The sequence below is a fragment of the Lutjanus erythropterus genome, chromosome 11 (assembly GCF_056507025.1).
Source record: "Lutjanus erythropterus isolate fLutEry1 chromosome 11, fLutEry1.hap2, whole genome shotgun sequence".
In the NCBI taxonomy this organism is placed as follows: domain Eukaryota; kingdom Metazoa; phylum Chordata; class Actinopteri; order Lutjaniformes; family Lutjanidae; genus Lutjanus; species Lutjanus erythropterus.
The window spans coordinates 38,536,169-38,560,656 of NC_139327.1; the positions used below are offsets into that span (position 1 = coordinate 38,536,169).

A 24,488-nucleotide genomic window follows, 5' to 3' on the forward strand; every position below is an offset into this window, starting at 1 on the left:
AAGTGGCATGAAAGGGGGTAAGAGAGTCTGGGTGTGACGTGCAGCAAAGAGCCACAGGCAGGAGTCAAATCCTCGGCCACTGCAGAGGACTCAGCCATCATTTTATGCCATTATTATGAAGATCTATAAAAGGACCCATTTGTCATTGTTGGACCACATACTGACATGTAGGTGACTTATAGCTCAAGACATACGTAATAAAAATTTAAAACTCGAGTCTCACTTGGCTTGACGGAGGCTTTAAATCTCACAGCTAAAACTGAGCTCCAGAGATTTAATTTAGCCGAGAAAGTATGATTTTCTTTGCTGTCTAACTAGCAAACTGTTTGACTGCAGTCTTTAAGTGTGTACTCTACGCGTGCTGTGTGTGATTATCAGTGTGTACCGTACCACACTGGGCAGACGTCTCGATTAACTTCAGCAGCTTGTTCATGTAAATCTGACTTGTGCTGTGATGTATTTTTTCACTGAACGTTCCAAAGCAAAGAAAAGTGACATTTCCGCTCTGATCTGACTGCAGGAATCAGGATCAGTGCAACAAATACACATGTACACATTCAGTACATTCACTCAATATAATATTAATTATTCTGAAATTAATGCAGGAATTTGAAAGTTTTACTTGTAGTAGAGTATTTCTACTCTGTAGTTTTATTACTTTTACTTTGGTAAATGTGTTCTTCAACCACTGAACCTCTCACTTCTGGTATTTAATGGTCATGAAGTTCTGTTTTTGGGTGAATGCTGAAACTCCACAGACAGGCTTCAGTGTTGATGTTGGGTTCATGTAAGGACACACAGAACAGGTTTCCACATGGAAAAGAAATAGAAAAACTTTCCATCATCTCCTAAGTAAATGTTAGTTATATATGTTATGTGTCCTCCATATGATATTTGTGTTTGTATGTTTTTTGGGGTTTTTTTGGTTGCGGGATCATAAGGTTTTAACTCATACACATAATAATATAATATAATAATATAATATAATATAATATGTAATAATATGCTTTAAAAGATGGCATCACGTTCATTCCAATGAAAGTTGCTCACTGGAGGGTGAAAAGCTTTTCAAGATTTCTTCAAGTTAAGATGAATTTGGGTCCACAGAGCTCATTAGAGTCCTCTGGCTGATCGACTGCACACAAGAATAACATGAAAACTTTTCATATTTAAGTGGATCAAATGTAATTAGAGTCGTATCAGAGTTCTTGTGACACTCGGCGCTGCCTTTTCAAATTTCCATTTCATTACATTAGAAGAAGTACAGTGTAGTACTTAAAGCCCACACTGGCTCCTCAGCATGAACTGAGAAAACAAGGAGGGGTTCATAATGTCGGAAGTCTTTGGGAGGCAGAAACCACGAGTTTTTTGGACACGTTTTTAGGGACGTCACGTGATCAAGAGCACCAACTGATTGGTGATTGGATTGACTGTACTCTATTCAATTAAATACAGGTTGAAAAGTTTTTTTGGAATTAGGGTTGTAGTTCAAACACAGCATTAACTGTAAATTTGAGCGTTCATTTAACAAACTTTCCTCCGATCTTCCTTCAGGACTAAGGACATCTTGACTAAGCATCGCTCACATTATTATGGGAAATGTTTGAAAGCACCTCCTGCTTTACTGCATGTATGGAGGACTAGTTTACAGCTAGCTAAATCTGCTTAAATAGCCTGAATTATACACCTGCTGTACGTCCACAGCTTGAGGAGAATCAACATGTCTCTGCAGAATGAAATGCAGAATAATTTCTACATGATTTCTGCTTTCCTGCTGCAAAAAGGGACGAGTTCTGTAACTGGTTGTATTTTAAATGTGTTCTATGTGTGAAAGCGAAGCTAAAAATAAGAGCTGACTGACTTTTCTTTTCTGGCCAATTTAATCTCCCTCTTCTTCTTCTTCTTCTCTCCCTCCTGCTATGAAACTGCGAGGGCAGAGTGCAAATGATTCACAGGGAAGAAGGAAAAAAAACATTCAGAAAAGCTTCGAGGTTACAAACTGCAGCCTCCCACTTGTACCACAGCGCTCCCTCGCTGAACTCAAAACCTTTGACAGCAGCAGCAAAATGACAGCCTGACACTCAAGTTTATTTCACTTCACTGACTCAACGTTTTCAAAAAGCGGACTGTTCACTTAACAAAATGGTGGTTCAAACGTCCATCATATAGTTTTCCGGTAGAGTATCATATTGACTCCTGTGTTTAAATATCAAAAATATGAGGCACATTTTTGCCCCTCAGCCCGAGTTTGTCACGTCTTCCTCTGTTTTCCCACAAGTACTTCTCCCTTCAGCGAGACCTCCACCTCCAGTTGATGAGCCAAGGATTTGCTATTTCTTTGTTTTGCATCCTTTTTGTGTGTATCTTTATTTAGAATATTTGCATTGCCAATGTGTTTTGGAAAGCCTGGTCTCACCACATGGTGTTTAAATCACGCCAGTGTCTTCAGTGATTATTACACACACACCCATGATTTGAATTACACAGTGGCTTTCGGGGGAGCCCTATTTTCCGGTGCATGCCACTGCTAAAACATGCGGTCAAATGCAGGGTTACTGCAAAAAACATTCCACCGTTACTACGACAGACTGTCAATAACATTTGATAGATGCTACATAACAACATTAGGCTACTTTCTCAAAATCAAAGAATAATCAGAGACTTCAACTGAACATTTGTTAAACATTATTTAGCTAATTTGGGTTTTTTAAACTCCAAATAAATAGACTTCTTGTGCTGTTTAACAAAAAATATAAGAAAAGAAAATACAATCTGTAATACTGTAAATGAATAATGTTTTAGAGCTACTGCTAAGTGTCTCACAGTAAACTTTCAGTCCTCCTCATGTCCTTCTCAGTGGAGCTGAGCTCCCCTTACCTCCCCCATAATTTGAACTATGAACACGTCTTTTGTTTTGTTGTCACATGTCATTACACGGCATTTAATCTGTGCTGACTTCTGCAAAAATGTTGCGTCATTGCTTAACTAAACAGTTAGGGGCAGTTCACCTCAAAATCACCATGCTAACATGCTTACAATGACCATCCTCACATGCTAATGCTTAGCAGGGATAATGTTTACCATACTGAGTTCACCATGTTTATTTAGCATGTTACCATCCTAACATTTATTAATTAGCACTTAACACTAACGTGCACAATTTGTGTCTAGTTGATTAAACCCTGCTACCCTCGCTAATCAATGCCAGAAATACTAGTCTGGTAAAACTAATTAATATTTTATTGCTGTACAGTGCCAGTTAGCTGTTGCATCTTTTGTATGTTTTTTTCTCATGCATGTTTTGCAGCCACCCACCACAAGCTGCGGCTGTAGCCCTTATGTACCCCAGGTAGGAGGAAACTGGGACACAGATGACATCTAAATGAGCAGCAGCTTGATTTACAAAATGAAACTAAGGTTGTATGTAGGCTGCATCAGAACAACCTGCATATAACCACTCGACTGGAGCAATGTGGAACCACATTTAGCACAGGTGTTAGCCTGCAAGGAGAGCTGCTGCTGCTGGTGCTAGCACTGCTAACATTAGCCACACTCAACAAACTAATACATAAAACATTGTTTTCTGAGTGTTTTCTCACTTTTTGACCAGTTCGATTTTAAATTTCTGTTTAGTCGACAGGGAGGTAAGTCATTAAAACATCTTTACTAAACAAAATGCACAGCTGAGGCTAAATGTCAGTTTTGCGGGTATTTTGTCATAAAACAATGTATTGGAGAAACTGATTATGGCACTGCATGAAAAGTTAAGGGATCACCAAAGTGATCAAAATTCATCGAGATGGAAAAATGTGTCTGAATCTACATCATTCACTCATATATTTCCCTCAAAACCACAATGTGAACCTCTCTATATTTCCTGCAAGATGATATTTAAAGGTGGACAGGATGTGGTTTTGTAAAGCTGTACATATTGTAGCTCTCTAGGCTTAAAAAGAAAACCTAAATGTCAGTAATCCAAAGAGAACAGATGTAAAATCGCAGATATGTGAGTCAGAGAGGAGAGCAGGGAGATACCAAGGGAGGAAAAAAATTCTGATACTGACCTTCAGGTTCACACAAGTACAATACAGTTTAATAAATCTTACCCTTATCTCAGCCCTTTAAAAACATCCAAATACATTCACCACTGACATCAGAGCCGAGTTTAATCAGAGCAGAGACCCTTCCCGGTTGCTTCCAGATGTCAACCTGATATGTGAAACTCTCAGAATAATTTTCCACCCAGCAATATCTGCACAGAGCTCCACGTTGCACAGTAAAAACAGAAAACCTGCATTATTTGTTGCCTCATGTGGAGTAACCAAAGAGTCCACCTGGGTAAGTCATTCCGACATGGGTCATTGAATTCATCATCTCAGCTAGCACGTGTCGGGGGTCAGAAACAGCCTCAGGACTGCAAACAGCAACAGTTCGAGGCTGGACAACCAGACCAGTTTGTTCTGCAGCCCAGATTAGCCACAGGCCTGTTTGTTTTAGGTCTCCATGTGGTTTAATGAATAAATAATAATCTTTAAGAAATACATTTAGCCTCATTCCTGTCAAAGAATGAAAAGGGGTCCTGGATTTATTGAAACAGACGAATTCTACATTTTTGAGAACGTCTGGAATAGTAACAACACCAAGAACAATTTCTTCAGTGTCAGTTCTGTGACTTTTCCCTCCACATGTCAAGCGTCTGCTGAAGAAAATATCAGAATAAGTCTTTGTGAGCGTCAGAGTATCCCGGGCTGTAAGGCCTGGGGCTCGTCTGCTTTTGATTTGCTGGTTTCTTCGTCCGGACCGAAGCGTAACCTCGCCTTCCTCCTCATTCCTCATCGTGACGCTGACCTCGGCCCGACACGCCGACGTCCGGCCCGCAATCTCACGTTTCTCTGGGGCATTTAGCGAAGGTTACAACCCCATTATGGAGCTGCAGCCAGTCACCACCAGCCGGAGGAGACGGAGGAGATGAGGTGACAGGTATCGAGAGTTTTCTATCCATTCAAGACAGACCAACTTTATTTTACAGTACACTAATACGAAGTTACCAGCCGTACTTTGTATCAAAGCGAAAACTAGAAATAATACGTTCTTTATTAGACATTATTAGACCCTTTATTAGACAATTATTAGACTTCCTCTGAGGGTTAATACGGACACATTACAACAGAACTGCACTGTAAACTAAAATGCTTTGTTTACCACTGTTGGACCCTTATTAGACTTTATTAGAGAGAAATTAGAGCACAATATAATAGGACTGTACTGTAAACTGAATTGTTTCCCACTTTAGATGATTATTAGACTGGATTAGAGGGTAATTAGCAACACATTATAACATAACTGTACTGTAAACGAAAGTGTATTATTATCCCATTGTTTGATCCTTATTAGACTTATTAAAGGGTAATTACAACAGAACTGTACTGTAAACTAAAGTGCTTAATTTTCCACTTATCAGACTTTTATTAGATGTTACTATAGAGTAATTTAGGACACATTATAACAGAACTGTACTGTAAACTAAAGTGAAATCCCCTATTACCCTCTAATGAACATATAATTAGTAGTTTTTGTCTAATTTGATACAGAGTATGGCTTGTTATTTCTTATTGATGTACTACAAAATAAAATACGACCCAAAACTGTCCCCAAACCAGCTTATTCCTGATTTAATATGTAAGTGAAGAAGCTATAAATGTGCAGCAAAGGAGGGAGATTAATTGTCCAGGGAGATGATGTCCGCCTGAGTTTTACAAAGCAGACGTGATGAAAGTAAAAGTCTGTCTTGCATGCTGGACTACTGACCTTGTTCTATATTAATCTGAGCGAGTGCAGACAGTGCAGAGAGAGCCATCGGTGCACAACATGCATTCAAGACACTCTGATACTTTATTCAAACTAGAATATCTGCGGCGGAAATAGAGCAGAGAAACAAAAGAAAAAGAGAAGAAGACTGATGTCCTGAACTGAGACAAGCGGTCAAAGGTCAAACCTGGACACGTCTGATTGGTCTGAACAGACTTCCTGAGTGCAGAGACACACTGATGGATAATCTGTCATTAGGGATATGAGGCTGATAGGACAATGTCTCCATCTGTGTGTTTTCTGTGAGAGGATCCATTAATAATGTGGTTTGTCTCTCATGGCCGGCACCAATTAGTCTATAACAGACAAAATTACCAATGACAGTCAATCAATCAATCACATGACACTGACATACTATAAGAGCCAGCATTTAAAGATGATTGACAGATTTATGAGAGCTGTTTTCGGGGGGTCACACATTTTCTCATTATTTTATACTATTGCTGCAGCAATTAGCTGATTAATCAATTAGTTGATTGAGGGGAATTTAAAGAACTAGTGTGCAGGATTTAGTGGCAATTTAGAGAAATGTAACTTTTAATTGATAACATTCCCAGTCCCAGTTCTCAAAAGTAAGAATTTTATAAACAATATGAATATTTCTGAAAACTTCGCCTTGGGCTGAAGGAAAATATAATAGGTATTTTCACAATATTCTGACATCTTATTGACTGAAAATAATTGTTAGCTGACACCCTAATTTATACCAGGTTTAGTGTAGAAAGGGGTAAATAATAATAATAATCACAAAGTAAAGATGAGGTTGATGGGAATGTGAATGTTTTTTCATATTCATTAGACATATGACGCCATATTAGAGCCATTTTAGGCCAAGTTATGCAGCTGGGACAGGGTGGAGGTAAATATTTTGAGGGAAGAAAATATCTTGGATATTCTAAATCCTAAATTTGAGAGTAAGTCACAAATTTTGGAAAAAATTGTGGGGTTTTTTGCAAAGTTGAATCAGGCTCCAGCCAGCAGTGGATTAGCTAATCAGGGACGCTAGAAATTAGTCACAGTTGAGGATACTGAGAGTCAGTTTCAGAGATTTTTTTTTCTGAACCACTTTCATGGCAGCCCAAACAAAAGTTTAGTGAGAGATTTCATGAAAATCCACAAATGCTAACCTCATGGTGGAGTGAGAGGAAAAGTCTGCATCACCGAAGTCAGCAGGATTGATCGTCTGCTAACTGCGAGTCTGAGTTTGAGGCTTTTTCAACAAAAGTCTGATGCTGTTGTTGTTTTAGTAAGACACCAAACACCAAAACAAGACATTTAAAGCAGCAACATGTAACAACTGTGCATCCAAAACTCAGTACTGCAGTCCAAAGACTGAAGGAAGCTCAGGCAGGCTGCAGGATCACTGCAGGAGCGCAGGATGAGCACAACATCGTAATTTGACAATAACAAGCAACAGCAAGTCCCACACTATAAGTTGATCAGCTGTTTATAACTGTTAATAGTCTTTCAATGTAAAACTGAGCCTGTTATCCTGAAAACAAAAGCCCACTGCTGTTCAGGGCCTGTCTGTTTTGCTGCTAACCAAACTCCATTAACATTTTGCTCAATTTAACTGTCATAAACATTTACTCCTTCTAAAAGATTATTAATGATTTTTTACATCTTATAAACAGATATTTACCCCTTCAATGAACATTCTGCATTAATTTGATCTCTAATTAATGTGAAACGGGCAAACAGTGACACTAGTTATGAACCAGAGTATGCATGGTCAGTTTATGATTTATTACAGTAAATATATTATAGATTCCTCCTTAAACACTGAAATCTGAATATGATTGCATGCAGTCTGTGTTTGATTAGTTATACAAATAATTAAAAATGAATATAACCAGTCACCAGAACAGCTTTCCAGTGGAGAGAAGCACTGACTAAAATTATCTCTCTCCAAAATCTCCCACAGGTTTTTAGTTGAGATCTGACTGCGGAGGCCGTAGCTCATGATTCACATTATTTCCATCCTCAGCTTTCTGCATTCAGCACCACTCTCCACTCATTTTTTCAGGCTGCTCCTTTCATTTATTACCTGTCTAGATGTGGCGATGAGTAAAAAATTCACCGGCAGAGAACACCGTGAGCCCAGAATGCCAAAGTACACGACGACCGGCGGCTGTTTTCTGCAGCAGTGTTTTGTTTTGCTTCGACCTCGGCCGGCTCTTCGGTGACCGACCTTCAACTCAGCTCTCCCAGGGGCAAATAAAGAAACGTTTTAAAAAATGACTAGCTGGGTAGAAAAATATGAGCAAGGAGAAACAGGAACAGGTATGTTTGCAATTCAAAACTGAGCAAATGCGTCAGAGCTGAAGCGTCTTTGTCTGAGGGCCTCCATTAATGAAACATGACTCAGAGAGAGTTCTCCGACCCTCCAGCTCAGCTCCTCTTACCACCACTTTCTTCTTTTGTCAGCCCGGCAGAGGTGACTCGTCAGGTAATGGCTTCCTTGAACAGCTGGAGGGGGTCAAAGGGGTCATGTGACAGCAGCCTCGGGCCAATCAGCAGCCACAGAGAGCTCAGGATTCCCGAACGTCTGTGGACTGTTTGATATCGGAGAACCCTGATTCGCCCACTGCCCTTTTCACCGCGTCACATTCGCGACAGGCTGGCATTTGTGGTTCGAGAGACGACGTTATTTTCTTCTTCCTTCAGGCGCTGGATGAATTAATGCTAACAGGCTCTCAAGTCAGCCCCATATTATTACATCTCTTGTATAACAATCTGACACTGAATAAAGCAGCACTGTGAATTCACCATCAAAAAAACACACATCAGTAACCCCTAGAGCAGAGTTCGCCAAACTTTTTCTCCCAGGGACCCACTTTTTAAAAATGAATCCGATCTATAAATTCTCGGAAGAGTTCATTCATGCATAAATGAACATTCCTGACCATTTTACTGCCATTTCTGCATCACCTGATGCTTTATTGAAAACATACACATGCGTATTTTAAAACCTTAGATATGAGAAATAAATTCATTTAGGCTCAGGAGATAATGGGCCATCTCAGGTCATTATTTGTAATCATAGCTTAGCAACCATAACCAGAGCTGTCAAGGTTTCTCTCCATGTTGAAGGTGTGCAGGAGGCTCTGAGAAGCCATACTTAGCGTTTTATGAGTCTGGTCGGTGGCATCTTTTTTGTCGTCTCTCACAAAAACATGCTGAACAGACTAAACTCATCTGCTCTAACATAAGCTGCAAACGTTAGCATGTCTGGCTAACAAATGCTAGCTTAACTTTACCTCCAGCCAAACTTGTTAGATGCCACTGCATCTGCATTTGTTCTGTGGGGGTTTGAGGAGGAGGATGTGGGCTGATGAAGAATCAAAGTGGGTCGACGACGATGCACCTCTCTCTGGTCTAAACCGGGTTAGATTAGCTCTTATTCTGGCTGTCTTCAGTGATCGTGGTCCGGCTCATCTGGCTGAATGACCTGTCTCAATGTTCACTGCACTAATCGAGTTCCTGCGTTTCCTTTTCCCACGTTAATGAGTTATATTATAAGTTATATAAATGAAAATATTCTGTTTTGCATTGGTAACAGAATCTCTACAGCAAAGATACACAAGTATATAAAATATCTGCAGTTGAACAGGAATAATCTTGTTGCACCAAATCAGTAATTGATTAAGGTAGATGCAGCCTTTTTAAATTACGCAGAGGTAATCACAGAACTGATTCTTTTCAAATAAAAGTGAGCTAAAGTCTGTTTCAATCAAATTACTTGCGCTTTTCTGAATAACATACTCAGATTCATCCCTAATATCCACTGTGCCCTCACATTTTGAATATAAGTTTTTCTATGTTTTCGGGTTTTTGTTAGCTAATTTTCACCTGATTTAATTTTGCTGTGCAACCAAACATTGGTGTCCAAATGCCTCCTGCTGCCACAGCACACTGTTCACCACATGAGGTCAACAAGGTAACGTGACTCAAAACAAACAAAATGCAAATGTGATTCTGTTTATATTAAACTGGGTTCCTGCATGGGAAGATGAGCTCACCCGTGTAAACTTCGATTCTGGCCTGTATGTGGAAAGTCCACACAGAAGTGCATTATGATTTGGGCTTTAGAAAGTTATTCAAGAATTAGAAAGCAAAGAGGACAATGGGGTGGAAATGTAAATGAGCTGCTGATTATCCCTCAGAGTAATTAATACAAGAACAATACGAGAGTTCACAGCTCGCAGCGCTGTGTGGCTGCAGTTTGGCACAACAGTGGGGAATTTCATTAGTTTGGTCATAAACCAAAGTACAAGACAAAGTAAAGTTTTTCCCTGAAAAGTTAAGTGATGAGAGTTCATCCTGAGGGAAACATGAAAGTCTGAACCAAATCTAAGACTCTCATGGTGGTGCTAAAGAAGAAGTCAGATGATCACCAAACACATCAGGATTCATCCTCTGGGAACCTTGAACATCTGTAGGAAATTTCATGAGAATCCACCCCATAATTATATTTCAGTCAGGATGACAAAGTGATGGATGGTGCAGATGGACGGAGCCACGTTAAAAACAATATTTGATCAGACTAAACAGGCCTTATTTTCAGGCTCATTTGGCAGATCTGTCCTCAGAGTCCTCGTCAGGTTGATCCTCTGTGTCATCAGTAGAGACGGCACTTCTCTCTGCCTGAGCACAGGAGGACATGACCGACATGTCCGTCATCTGGATCCCTCCTGCTTCTTATCACTCCGGTTTCGTCAGCCTGCTTTCAACCACTCGCTGCTGACGGCGCACAAAGAGCCGAGCCGCTCGGAGCCGACAGAGAGAACCAGGCTCAAAGTTTGAGTAACAAGCTGCACGGCGGCTGCCCGGTGTGAGCGAGCGGGGCGGAGATAAGGCCTGTTCACAGGGGACGACGAGCGTTACACGAGGATGTCGTGTTATTAATGAACAAACCTCGACAGCTCTGTGTCACATGAAAAAAAAAACACCCACTGCTACAAAGAGAGCTGCTGCAGGAGACAGAAGTCAAACCTTTACAAGATAAAGAAGACGGCGCAGGAAATGAAGACAAAGAAAAAATTAATTACTAGTTTCAAACAAATTACAGTTGATATTAAATGGCATTTATATTAGCTTTCTCCAAAATAGAGGAGTTCTGGTAATTTCACTGAATGCCGGCAGAAGGAGATTCTGTTTTTAATCTATTTAGACAATTAAGTATTTTATTATAATACTTGATTAGTTGTTTGGTCTGTAAACTGATGTTGGATGATGATGGAGGCAGAATTATAAAAGCTATTTTGAAAAATGATTTAAATGACTAATTACAAAAATAGAAAACAGGATTTATCATCATTGTGTGACATTTTTCTAATATTTGTCTTATTTTGTCATTAATTATTTATTTGTTTACCAGAAATTTTGTCAAAAGACTTGCAACTCGACTTGGACTTTAAAAACCAACGGCTCAAGACTTCACTTGCACTTAAGTCTTTTCACTTGAAAATATTTGATACCAGTTGGCCAACAAATTTTCTTTCAGTTAGCTAACCAAGTAAATGCAAAATATATATCATTTCTGACAATAACAAAAGACTTTTAAATAGCCATTGCAGATGAAAATTTATCTGATGTGACTCAGGCAGAGATCGTGTTCAAAGAGGAGGTAATGCATTAAAGTTTTATTCAAGTGAAGTCATAACTGCTTCCTTTCTCTCTCTTAAGTATCTGACATATCCCCTGTTAGAGTTAAAACTGATGCCGAATGTTCCCCGAATGGACAAGTGTCTGTTTATGAGTCGTAAGAAATAATGAATTATCTTTTAGAAGGAGTAGATGTTTATAAAGGTTAAATCGAGCAAAATGTTAATGGAGTTTGGCAGGCAGTCACTGACCTCCAACTCCAGAGTGTGTATTTTCAGAGCAGTGCTCTTTTGTTTTCAGGATAACAGGTTTGACAGTTATAAACAGCTTATAACCTTACACTGTAAGACTCCTTGTCGCTTGCTATTGTCAAATTACAATGTTGTCCTGCAGCGTTCCTCCAACCTGCCTGAGCTTCCTCAAATCTGAGAAAGAGTGGGAAACAAATCGCTTCAACCACAGATTAATAAAAGGATTTCAATCTATTTAATATACTATTCTCATTTTTGGACATGCAGCTGTTACATATTGTTCCTTTAAGGCGCAGAAGCTATAGTAACTTTTTTCATTTAGCTCGTAGAACTTTTCTTCGCACATTTTTCAGCCTTTGACCTGTCACTATTCTTCGTGGATGTAGCTGACTCACTATGGAAGAAAATAATACTTAATATTAACCACAAAGCTGTTAATGTGGACAACAGCAGACGTACGAAGCACTGATCCTGAGGTCTGCACATGTTTATCTTAAAACAATCTGCCACACGACCTCCTGACCGTCGCTGACGAAGACCTGGACGTGATGAGTGTGTCATTATTAGGACAGAGGGGGGTGTTGCTGGGTGTTTGGGGGGGGGGGGGGGTATCCCGTGTTGTTTGGGGTCAGCCGTGTTTGGAAGTCTCTGCCTTTGTTCAGATCTCATCAAGTGTGAAAATCGGGGGCAGGCCTGAGGCCCTCTGCATCATCATCATCGTCATCGTCTCTCTGCACAGCACCCCAACAAGAACAAGCCAACATTTGAGCGAAGCGTTAACCTCTGTGTTGATTGTAGGCAGATCTCAGTCAGGACGAAGAGACTGATGCAATAGCAGGGGTGTCATTTACACTTTTGCCACTTCAGGGAGGCCCAGAGAGACTTGGAAGGTGGAAAAAGCATCATTTCCTCCCTGGATCAACACCTTAACAAGCAGCTCACTATGACGTTTCTCATCCCTGGAGAGCTCAGTGTCAGACTGTTATGACACAGAGTTGCTCAGGAACAGGGATAGAAATACGTCCAGGATTAATTTTCTCTCTCTGATAAATGTCTGACGTGTTAGATACTTATAACTGTATTGGAGTTTTGTAATTAAACAAAAATGCCTTTAGCGATGTCCGAGAAGTCAGTGAGTCCTGACCAAAATGTGTTTGTAACATCAAGCACCAGGCACCGAGTGCTTAGTCACATTCTTACTCTTGTTTCTCTTTCATTTAAATGATAAATTTAGTCAATTTGATCCCTGTTTTGTTTGGGATAATGCTTGGTGTTAGCACAGACATTTGGCTTATACATACAAACATACAAATAATTGTTTTGTAGAGAAAAATTAGGTATTAAACCAAGTTTGTTTAAAAATGCCTTGTCATTCGATACCTAATTTCAATAAAATATGCAGAGTAAAAAGTTTCTCCAGCTGCTCCCAGGTCTTTGAACAGCTTCGTCATTTAAAGTGAGCAATTGGACTGATAAAAGCTCGTAAAACCAGCACTGTTTGTCAGTGTTTTGATCTAGAAAATGGAAAAAAGAAAGGTTGAATGTAATCAGAAAAAACTGGTGTGTAAACATTTGACTGGAGCAACATGTGACCACATTTAGCAGAGACGCGGACATTAACCTGCAAGCAGAGCAGCAGCTGCTGCTAGCTCTGCTAACGTTAGCTACACTGTGTAGCAGGCTGGCAGCTAACGTCAGCTGCAGGTAAACAATGTTGTTAATCTGCAGACACTGATTCTTTTCGGCCTGAAAAGGTGAAGCATTTAGTGAGTCGTTGTTGTCTTCTGTAGGTTAATGTGCCGTGTTCGAACTGCACAGCGCGACGCGTCACATTTCACCAGCATTCAAAACACGACTTGATGATTGTAGACTGTGATTAACGGCTTCAAATAGCTTGTGATACACGCGGTATTTTTTCATAGTGTTTAACATTATAAGTTAATAAATTGTGCTCAGTTTTAACTGCTTTTTGAGTGACTTCTTTCTGTTAAACTTATTGACTAGTTTAAATTAAAATTTGCTTTTAATTGACAAGGACATTAGTAGCCAGTCACATCCTTAGTGGGAACTATTGGATCTGTGTAAATGTACCTGATTCATGATCCAGTTTGACCATCATGTGAAATACAGTTTTACTGCCTCAGTTAGATTTTAAAGTAATAATCCCTTTAATCTCAATGCAGAGCTGCTGCAGTGAAAAAAACAGGACAGGATGTGTGTTGTGTTTTACTCTGAAGTGCAATGATTGGTCCATTATGCAAAAAAAAAAAAAAAAAAAAAAAGCTGTTGCGTGTTCATGTGAAGGGGGAACGTTCAATCCCAGTGAATCAATCAGGGACGCTTGTGATGCAAAAACTTGAAAGCCTCCCACATCATCGAAGTCGTATGTACCCACACACGCTTTCTATACTCAGAACAATTACCTTCAGGCAGGAGATTCAAAGCCTGAGAATATAAGAGCAACCGCTTTAAGGTTTCCTTCCAACGTCCACCACTTTACTCAACCAGCAACCTGCTCATTACTTATCCAGGCTGTGAAGTATAAACTGTGACTGTCTGTTTTATGATCTCATTTTAAAGGTTTAAATATTTATATTGTTATCTCTCAGGGCTCGTGCAACATTTTATATATCTTTTAGGGTACTTTGCACCTTTTTCCTACTGTATTTTAAATGTTCTTTACATGATGCTATGTAGGTATTATTGTGCTTTGGTATACACTGATATACTTATTTACAATACTGTTTCATATTGTATTTGTTTGTAATGCTATATTGTGATTTTGTTCTGTAACTAATGTGGATTGCAGCTGTGTGCAGCCTATTATCTTATCTTAGTCTCTTTCTGATCTGTTGCCCCCCTGCAGTAGCTACTAACTGCAGTATAATAGCACTCAAATGTATTTATTCAAATCACTGTAGATGGTATTTGACTTCCAGTCCCCCAGTTTGATGTAAAAAGTGTTTAAACCCCCTACAGAGCTCAGATTTGGGGATTTGAAGATGTTAACGGTCGCTGTAACCACATCATTGAGTGCTGTCTTGAGTGTTTATCTAGAGAACAGAGAAAACTATCGATTATTTTTTTTATCATCGATGAATCTGCCAGCCTTATTATTACTTTCTACACATGAACATCCTCAGGACTGAAACCCTCAGCTGGGGCTCAAAACAGAAACAAAATGTGGAACCGAAACCAAAATCTGCCTCAAAACCATGACGACTACAAACTGAAAGCAGAACCAGAGCATTTGTATTCAAGGCAATCTGACCTCATTTAGACTAATGACCGGCAACAGATGGCACAGGTTCACATTTCATAGTTAAGATGGTGACGAGAGAGTGTTTGGCCCCGAACGACCCAAAACAGGATCTGTAATCTGAGCTAAAAACGCTAAAAACAACCTGCAGTGATTTGCAATTTAGAGGTCACTCATCAATCAGCTGCTGTACTCAGACTGTAAATGTAATAACACCACTTAAAACAAATGCATCCATTTGTTTAATTAAATGAGAAACTGAGCCTCCTGATAATAATCAGCTGAATCTGCAGCTCCCCTCAGATTTACGGAGCTTTACTGGGAGTTTCGGCTCATTGTTTGTCTGGCGGGCCACATACTGTTCTGGTTCAGCCTCGCAGCTAGCGTCAAAAAAAAGCTATAAAAAGCCACTCTCCACAACCTGCTGAGCAGCAAACAGCAGACAGACACAGTTAGAGTCTAACTGGATAACCTGGTGAAGCATTTAGCAGCTAAAAAGAGCCAGATATTTCCCTCGTGAGCTGGTGGAGACCAAAGACGGAGCTAAAAGAAAGTGAATATTGGCCTTGGATCATCAGGCGACATAAACACGACTCGAGATTAATGATCACGTTGCTCCTTAACAGCTGGATGTAAAAATAAACAGCTGTTTGCAAACGAGTTTGATCTTAAAAAGCGAAAATGTCAGAGTTGCGTTTGCTACTTGTTTCTGCTGCCCCCAAGTGGCCAAAAAGATCTGCTGCTGCAGGTTTCTGCAGGAAAATTGTGAACTTATACTGCTTCATTAGTGCCTGCTGGCTTATCACGATCAATGACGACAAGTTATAGTTTAACTTTAAGTCAAATATTACCTTTTACCTGCTTCATTAACTCCTAAAAGTGTTTATTTGTTCCTAAACAGAACAAATAAACCCCCTCTTTCCCTCTCAGGCACAAACACAACACCAAATAAATACTAAATAAATAAATAATAAAATCTCTAATTGCATTCTCTGTCAATTCACATCACTTTAATTCACCTCTAATACGTTCCTGTCCTTAGTTCACATACTGCAGGGAAAGTCCGATACGCAGCACTTCCTGGTTGGTGGTTACACAGTGCTGCGTTCATGTGTCAGTGCCAAACTGTGGGCACAAATTATTAACATGGAGGTCCAGAATTTAAATGCAAATACTAACTACTTACCCTGGTTCACCGAGGACACAAAATATAAAGCGCATATTGTGTTTTTGTGTCAATTAAAGGTTAACTTCAGAATTTTCTCACCTATTTTCCCATGTTTTTGTGACTGAGGGGCTAAAAGGGATCACATTTTGAAAAACTGGTTCAGTATTGAGGGAGACTAAAGCTATCAGAAGCTGCAACGTAATCTCTCCGAATAACTGCACACCGTCAAAAGTACGGCCACTAAAAGTGTTTGTTGGCTGCTGACAGGATCAGGTTGTTATTCTAAGTGTCTGACAACATTATGAAAAGGATTCCTACAGAAATAGACCCTTTTGTTAGAGAATAAAATCCATTTTGTTCAACCAACAACAGACGTTTTATCGTTCTTGCCAAACTGACCAGACTCCCTTTGCAAAACTATAATTTTGACATCGTCAGTATCATCTTCATTCAAACTCGACAGAAACAAAATAAAACTCAACAAAACCATCTGGCTTCATCTTTTCACTGTTCCGACAATCACCAACTCTGGTTTGGTTGAAATAAAACCTCAATTTATCGAGTCAGATGTGAAAATATTCTGACTCTATGAATGTTTGCCTTCAGCTAATAGGAAGTGTGTCAAGCTGCTGCTTTCCTGGGGACTTTTGCGAAGAATTTCTAGGAAATGAAACTCAAGACAAGTGAGTCATGTATGGGTCAGTTTATGGGTTTACCACTTCTGAGCTGTTTTCAGTTTTGCCTCTGTGAATGCACAGCAAGCCAGCTGGAAAACTTAAACAATGTACCACATCATTCTTGCATTGCTTTTTAAAATGGGTCCAGCGGCTGTGTTACAGAAACTTAAGTCATAAGTTAAGATAGGAAAAGTCTGGGATTTTTCCCAGTTTGGTATTACAGAAGCAAATCCTAACTAACTCTAGAAGTCCTATCCTATCTCAGGTTAAGAAATCTTAAATACTCACTTATCACTTTGTAACAGTTGGATTCTTAACATTGAAACGCACAAAAAAAAAAAGGATCCAAAGCAACAACGGGAATTTAACTTCAAGAGAGATGAGGTTTTCGTGACATCAGAGAAATCCAAAGATGTTCTTCTCACAAAACACTTTCACAGGAAAACAGTGTTCCAGAATCTCAGAAACAATTTAAGTGAGCGGTGACCGGTTTTTTCGAATGTAAAACACAACATAATACAAAAATAAAATGCCTCATGTGGTGTAATCCAAGTCTCCTAAAGCCCCAACATGCCAAGTTGACTTGAAAGACGTCATTCAGACCATGTTTTTAGCCTGAATCTTTACTGTAGATCTTTAGCTTGGAGCCACGTTCACGTGTATGTTCTCTTCGTCTGAACTGGGTGTGTGTGGTGTGCATGTCGGGACTTTAGGAGACTTGGATTACACCAGACGAGCAGCATGGAGGCATTTTATGTTTTTATTCTGTTGGTTTTTTAACGTTTGTAAACTGGTCACCATTCACTTCCATAATTTGGGAGATTCTGCAACACTGTGCTCCTGTGAAACTCCAGCAGCTTTTTGTGGACTAAAAAAACAAACACGACCTTCAGTCGGCATGAGGGTGAGCAGATGATGAGTGAATTTTCATTTTGGGGTGATCTATTCCTTTAAGAGGCAACTTTCTTTTGCAACTCTATTATCCAACTTTAGCTGGAATTAATATGAAACTCCCACATGTGCAAACTAATGACTGATCACTTCAGCTGTCCTATCAAATTAAAGGACTAAATAAATACATTTTAATGAAAACCTATGATATTCTTACACTGTCTAGTCGGCGCACAGTGATTTCCCTTCTACAAATAATCCTGCTCACAACCGCACTTTATTCCACGTGAGGAAAGGCCACAAAGGGTGATGATGGAAGCCCACACCCCCCTCTTTCCCCCTCCCCTCCCCTCCCACCCCCTCGGCCTCGCCCCTCTCCTCTCCGCCCTCGTTTGGGGATGCAGGGGCTCATCAGTATCTCTGGACCAGCAGCAGGCCCGAGTACACCTCTGCTGAATCCTCACACACACACACACACACACACCGCTGCATCGCATTACATAAAAAGCCTGAAATTGCTTCCAGCTGGCTGAGAGTTAAACCTGGTCCTGGCTGAGCTCAGAGAGGAGAAACTGAGAGGAAACAAAGCGCTCCGCTGCTCGCACAATTATTTGTCCAGTGCGCACAGAGTGTGGCACAGTCAGACAGACAGACAGTCAGACAGACAGACAGACAGACAGCAGAGCACGTTGGACTCTGCAGTGCAGTTCACTTCACACTGGAAAACCTGCTGCTGTTGCTGTGGGTTTTATGACCAGAAACTCTCACTTTCACTGTTTTAAAGCTTCATCCTGCTGCGTAATGCGCTTAAATTCAGAAATTCAGCTGCAGATGAACTCGAGTCTGAGTGATAGAGAGTGCACTTTACACCAGTCCAGTCCGGCTGTGAAGATGATGATGAAGATGATGGTGGTGATGCTGCACGGTGCGCTCCCGTCCTGCCCTGCGCATCCTCAGCGTGCACGCACCAAAGCCGGACAACAAAAAAAACCCGAGACAGAGAAACCAGGAGAGAGCAAGAGATGGAGAAAAAGAAAAGAGGGGGAGAGGAGGGATGTGTGGCCGGCCGCGGGACTCACCAGTCAGTGTCCGAGGTCTCGTCAATGACGTCCTGGTAGGCGGTCAGCAGGTCCAGTCTGTTCTTGCCCAGATTCACAGCCATGTTTGTGTCCCTGCACGCATCCAGACCGCTGCTGATGGAGAGAGACACGGAATGAGAGCACGGAGAGGACGGAGAGCAGGAGGAGCAGCAGGAGGAGGAGGAGGAGGAGGAGGAGGCTCTGACTGGTGGAGACAAAGAGAAGAGCACTGTGTCCGAGGGGTCCTAGCGCCGGAACATTACCGGCTTCTGTGTCCAGTTGTATAAAACCACTTAGGCTGAGGTTTCCCTTAAATTTTATCTTAGGATACCTTAGAAATATGCGTTGCATAAAATCAACCAAAGGATTTCCTCGAGCATAATCTTTATGGGGATCCTTTCTTACCCAAATTAAAGTTGATAAATTAAAAAACTACATTTGTGTGGTGTTGGGACCTACATTGTTTCCTACACAACTAAAAAGTTAACAACACAGTAGACTATGTTATTTGTTAGCTAAAAAGAACAACATGGTAGACTACATTGTTTACTAGCTAACTACAAAGATAACAAGCCTCCATTGTTTGCTAGTTAACTAGCTACAAAGATAAAGTGTTAGTCTACATTGTTTACTTGGTAACTAAAAAGTTAACAACATGGTAGACTACATTGCTTGCTAGCTAACTAACAAGATAACAAAACATTAGCGTACATTGTTTCCTACTTAACTAAAAAGGTATCAAAACATTGGCCTGTATAGTTAGCTAGCAATCTAAAAAAATAATAAAAGGTTAGCCTAAATTGTCTGTTAGCTAACAAAAATAACAAAATGGTTTACATTGTTTGTTTGCTAGCTAAAAAGATAATAAAAGATTAGCCTACAATGTTTGCTAGCTGGTCAAAAGGTTAGTCTAGATAGCCTACTCACGATGACTCAGCTCCAATTTCTCTTTCTCTTCCTTGTTTGCCAACTTAATGAAGCCTTTTGGCCAAATAAAAAGATTTAAAAAGCTTTAAACAGTTATGTTTGGTACAAATTAAAGAGTGCTGAGTCAAGTGTAACCATGACGACGCCCACGTGCTGTATTATGGCAGTAACTGTCATGGAAGCTAAGTGAACCTCTTAGATTAGGGAAATATTTTGTTCAGGAGACAAACCTGAGCTCGTTTATTCCATCAGGCAGTGGGACTGTGAATGCTGGCTCACTGTCATGACTTATTTATACACTTCAATGGAAAATATCCACCATCAATGTTATTAGATCCGTCTGTGCTTTTCTTGTTATGAAAAATCAAAAACATATAATAAATCTATTCAGAGGAACAACAAAGGACAAACACTGTGCTTAGTGGCCCCGTGTTGGTGTGACAATCAATTAAAATACTTTATAGTGTCTTCAATCTGAACTGTAGGGCTGTGAAGTGTTCATTTGTGTGCTCATGTGACTGTCCTCTGTCCACAAACGTCCTCCCCTCACTCTCTGTCCTTGCAGGAGCTCGGTGGGTGGAGTCACAGGTCATCAGGGGTGACTCGACTCACCTGGCCTGACTACCTGCGAGTCTACGTGAGCTTGAATCAGGCTACTAGTCTGGTTTTAACTGCAGCTTTGGGTGCGTGTTCACTGCACCATGTGATTAGTTTAATCAGGGTCTTTTGTTGTGTTTAAAGGAAGCAACTTTCCTCAAATAACCCCTTTCAAAACAAAGTGGTTTACAGGAAGAACAAAGAAGCAGAAAAGAATTTAATATACAGCCCACAAAATGAGTTCAATCAAGAAAAAAGCAAGCAAATTTTAATTATCTATATATTAAATCAACCTTTCTGTGTTGAAACTCACCACAAGTCTTTCCTTTGTCCTCCCCAGAGCTGAAAACCATGACCTAAGCTTGTCAATACTTATTTTGGGGGCTACTCAACTATGAAGTGATACACTGATATTTTAAATATTGCTCAGATGAGAGAACTTGCACACTGTGACTCATGCAGGAAATGTTTTAATGTGCATATACTTAACATTTCCTCAGTTGGCTTGATGTCAAGAGCAGACCACGAGCCCCGAGTTGATTTTGTCAACGAGATGCATCTGGTGCAGCCAATCAGTGGCGACAACAGGGTCTCTGCTCTGCGTACAAAATTTCTAAATCTTTTCTCATAAGAAGAACTCGAGTGACACAAGATGTTTGGGGCTTTGTGGTGTCAGTGAAAACCAGCTGGTGGTTGATTTTGAAGTGTGTGCATTGATTTGTTTTTCTTATTTTTTCTGCAAAGACAAATCATCAAACGTATATTGTTGCAGACGTGGGTCAGCTGTGTGAATTTCAGTGTCTCTGTGCTTGAGAGCTCGTTCATTTTCAAATGAGTTAGATTCAGATGTTAAATTTCTCTGAAACATGTCGTTTCTCATGAAAGAACATCACAAAAGGAAAAAAGGAAAACAAATGACTCTCAGAACAACTTAATGACTTTTTTACATTCTTGTTCAAGGGGATGCCAAGAATCTGCACCAGTTTCACAAAAAACATTGAATATTTTCATGTTTTGAAGTTTCTATGTTGAAAACTGTGGAGCTATTAAGTTACAAAAAGTGGGCAGATTTTTTTTCAGAATAAATATATGGTTGCACCCAATTAACAGGAAAATCTCCCTTTTTTCACACCAGACTTCTTGTTTTCATTTTCTTAATTCACAAGTCCATATTTTAGAACGTGTATAAAACCAATGCAAGTGCTCACAACAAGCTGCACGTCACATCCACTTGATGATTACATCTTTTTTTCTTTTTTTTGAGGCTGCATGATTTTGTTTTAAAAGCTTTTTAATTTATTTGCAAAAGTTTGTCGTGCTTGATGTGAATATTCAGGCACATTGAAATTTTTGGAGCCTTTTATTCATGATGCTGCTGGTGTGTAAAGGCCTTAATAGAAATCAGACGAACTAATGATGTTCCACATTTTAATGTTTATTTTTGGGCAACATTTTGACAAAATCAGACAAACTTAACAGAGCCCAAATTTCAAACTCTTGGCCTAAATCAGATCGACTAAACCTAGCCCACCAAATTAGACAGACTAAGCACAGCCCAAATTTCGAGGTCTATTTGCGAGTTATGTTTGGACACATTTTAACATTTGGACCAAATCAGATGGACTAAACACATCCTACATTTCAAAGTATGCTTTGTGGCCACTTTTGGCCCAAATCAGACTAAATGCAGCCCAAATTTCAACGTATCTTTGGACTAAACGACCAGACCACCAACCAGATTTAGCCCCAAACGACATTAAAATGAAATCAGTTGTGTGGTGAGTTTGTTTCTCTCACACACCGACTCTCCAGCAGGCAGGCTGACTCTCTCTGGCAGCTCCTGGGAGCAGAAATGTGTCAGTGTGTCTCCTGTTGCGTCGGCCTCCCCGCAGCCTCTCTGAGCCGAGCTGGGAGGGGTTGTTCTCAGAGAGGACGACGTCTGAGGCGTACGTAGATTCTGGCTGCTGCAGCTCCGTTGCTGCTGCAGGACAGACAGGTGGATAATTAGGATGTATTTCCAGGAGCAGCTACAGGTCGACTCTGCTGGTGTCCAAGAAAGCACCGAGTTCCCAGCGAGCCTTTTCTGTCACAGATGGCGTGAGGACGTGCAGGAGGTTCAACATCAGCACTAATGAGCACAAAAATTCAGGGCAAGATTGTGTGACTAAACTAAAAGTCTGCAGGCATCTGTATTTCTCATCACACAGCAGGAGACGATTGTTGGACAAATCACTGATGGAGACATTTGTTGTTTTTCGCCATTAGCAGGGCAAAAAATGAGAAATTTGTCCTGAGGGTGGACTCAAAGGACAAATGAAAAGGGTTTATTCTCCTGGAGGTCTAATAGTTTACTATCTGTCCATGTTTCTCCTCTCAGCTGGGGAACTACTGACACTTTAAGACAAAAACAAGACAGGAGAGAAAAACAAGGTTTATCCTCAGTATGGAGGCCATCTGGGGACATTTCAGACTCAGCTTGTCAGGGTTTGCACTAGTTTGTCATTTGATCAGCCTATTTATGTCTCTTTCACATGGGACAAACAGTGAGTACATTTACTCAAGCCTGTCCTTAATTTTTGTATTTTCCTATATTTCCATTTTCTGCTACTTTACAGTTTTATACAACAACAAAGTGAACCTTTTTATTTACTTTTCCTCCACATTTATCTCATAAAAATGCTTAAACTGAATCTACAGGATTTTTTGTTTTCTAACAGTTTTCAGTGGTGATCCAGAATTAAAATCTGCAGAGGTGTCATTGGAAGATGTAGATTCTGTGTGGGAGAGCTGATAACTTTAGTCACTTCGCAGAATCAGACAAAACAAAATCATCAACAAATAAATTACGTCTTATAAGTTGAGGAAAGACTTAATCTTTTGAAATTCACAGCCTTCCCAGCAGGACATAGAATAACCAGCTGCAGCATTAAAGTGAACACATTATTGCATTAATAATTAGTTCTGAAATGAACCATTGAACCATTGTATTCAATAGAATACAGTACAAAGACAAAATATTTAATGTTCAAATCGTTTTTCTGTGAATATACACTCACTCTGAATGTAACAAGTTTGAAAAAAGTTGGGATGGGGGCGATGTTGAACGTTGAACGTTGTGGAACGATCAAAAAAAACACCTGTTTGGAACATTCAACAGGTAAACAGGTGAACTGGGAACAGTTAGGGTGACAGTATCATTATTGGGTTTTAAAGAGGCGTCTTCAAAAGGCTCAGTCATTCACAGGCATGGACGGGGTGATGTTCATTACTCTGTTTGAGCCAAACAGTCCAACAGTTTAAAAATAAGGTTTGTCAACACAAACCTGCAGGAATTTAGAGATTTCACCAACTGCAATCCATAATGTCAAGAAAAGATTCAGACTCAGGGCTAAAGAGGAAAAGGACCATCCAGATTGTTACCAGCGCTAACTTCAACAGACAGCAGCTGTGATGGTTATGGGGGCGTGTTAGTGCCCATGGCATCATGGGTAACTGTCACATCTGTGAAGGCCCCATTGAAGCTGAAAAGTTCGTACAGGTTTTGGAGCGACACGTGCTGCCATCCAGACGGCATCTTTTTCACAGACAGGATGATGCCAAGATGAATCCTGCACGTTACCAAGATTGTTGAGCAGCTGAAGTCATATAACAAGCAAGAATCGCTTCAACAGTTAGTGTCAGTTCCCAAACACTGACTGCATCTCACAGCCTGCGGAAAGAATCTGCTCTTCAGTCTGGTGGTAAGGCAGCGGATACTTCTGTATCCGACCGTGCCAGTTTGTCGTGTTTCCAGTCAAGATGCTTTGAATTGCTTCTATTTAAAAGTTCACAGCAACTTGGCACAGGAATTTAGCTGTAAGTTTCCTTAAGTTTCCTACTTTTGTGCGTTTACTCAAACAAAATGGTTTTACTGCTTTTAGTAAAGGATCTGATTCTACCACAAACATTTCTCATGCTCACTTTAACTCATCTCTTTTTAAAAACTTCACTTTCTGATAGTTCTGACAACACGAGTCAGATGTCTATAGAAATGATCTGAGTGCGATTCAGTATTTGTACATTTAAATTTAAAGGTTTGTTATAATAAAGGTTTTCAGTGACCTGATGGTTCTGGAATTCCTCTCAAAGCCCTTTGTAGGGTCTTAAAGAACAGCCCCTCGTGAA

The 24,488-nt window shown here is 40.2% G+C and overlaps 1 protein-coding gene across 4 annotated transcripts in view; it reads right to left on the minus strand.

The window, feature by feature from the left end:
* dbn1 (drebrin 1) overlaps positions 1 to 18,959 on the minus strand; it is a 144,900-nt gene extending 125,941 nt beyond the window's left edge. For all 4 annotated transcript variants that reach the window (XM_084730058.1, XM_084730057.1, XM_084730056.1 and 1 more), the window contains exon 1: positions 18,801 to 18,959. In XM_084730058.1, the coding sequence (XP_084586184.1) occupies positions 18,801 to 18,883 (83 nt within the window). In that variant the 5' untranslated portion in view covers positions 18,884 to 18,959. The remainder of the gene's footprint in view (positions 1 to 18,800) is intronic.
* Positions 18,960 to 24,488: the final 5,529 nt, after the last annotated feature.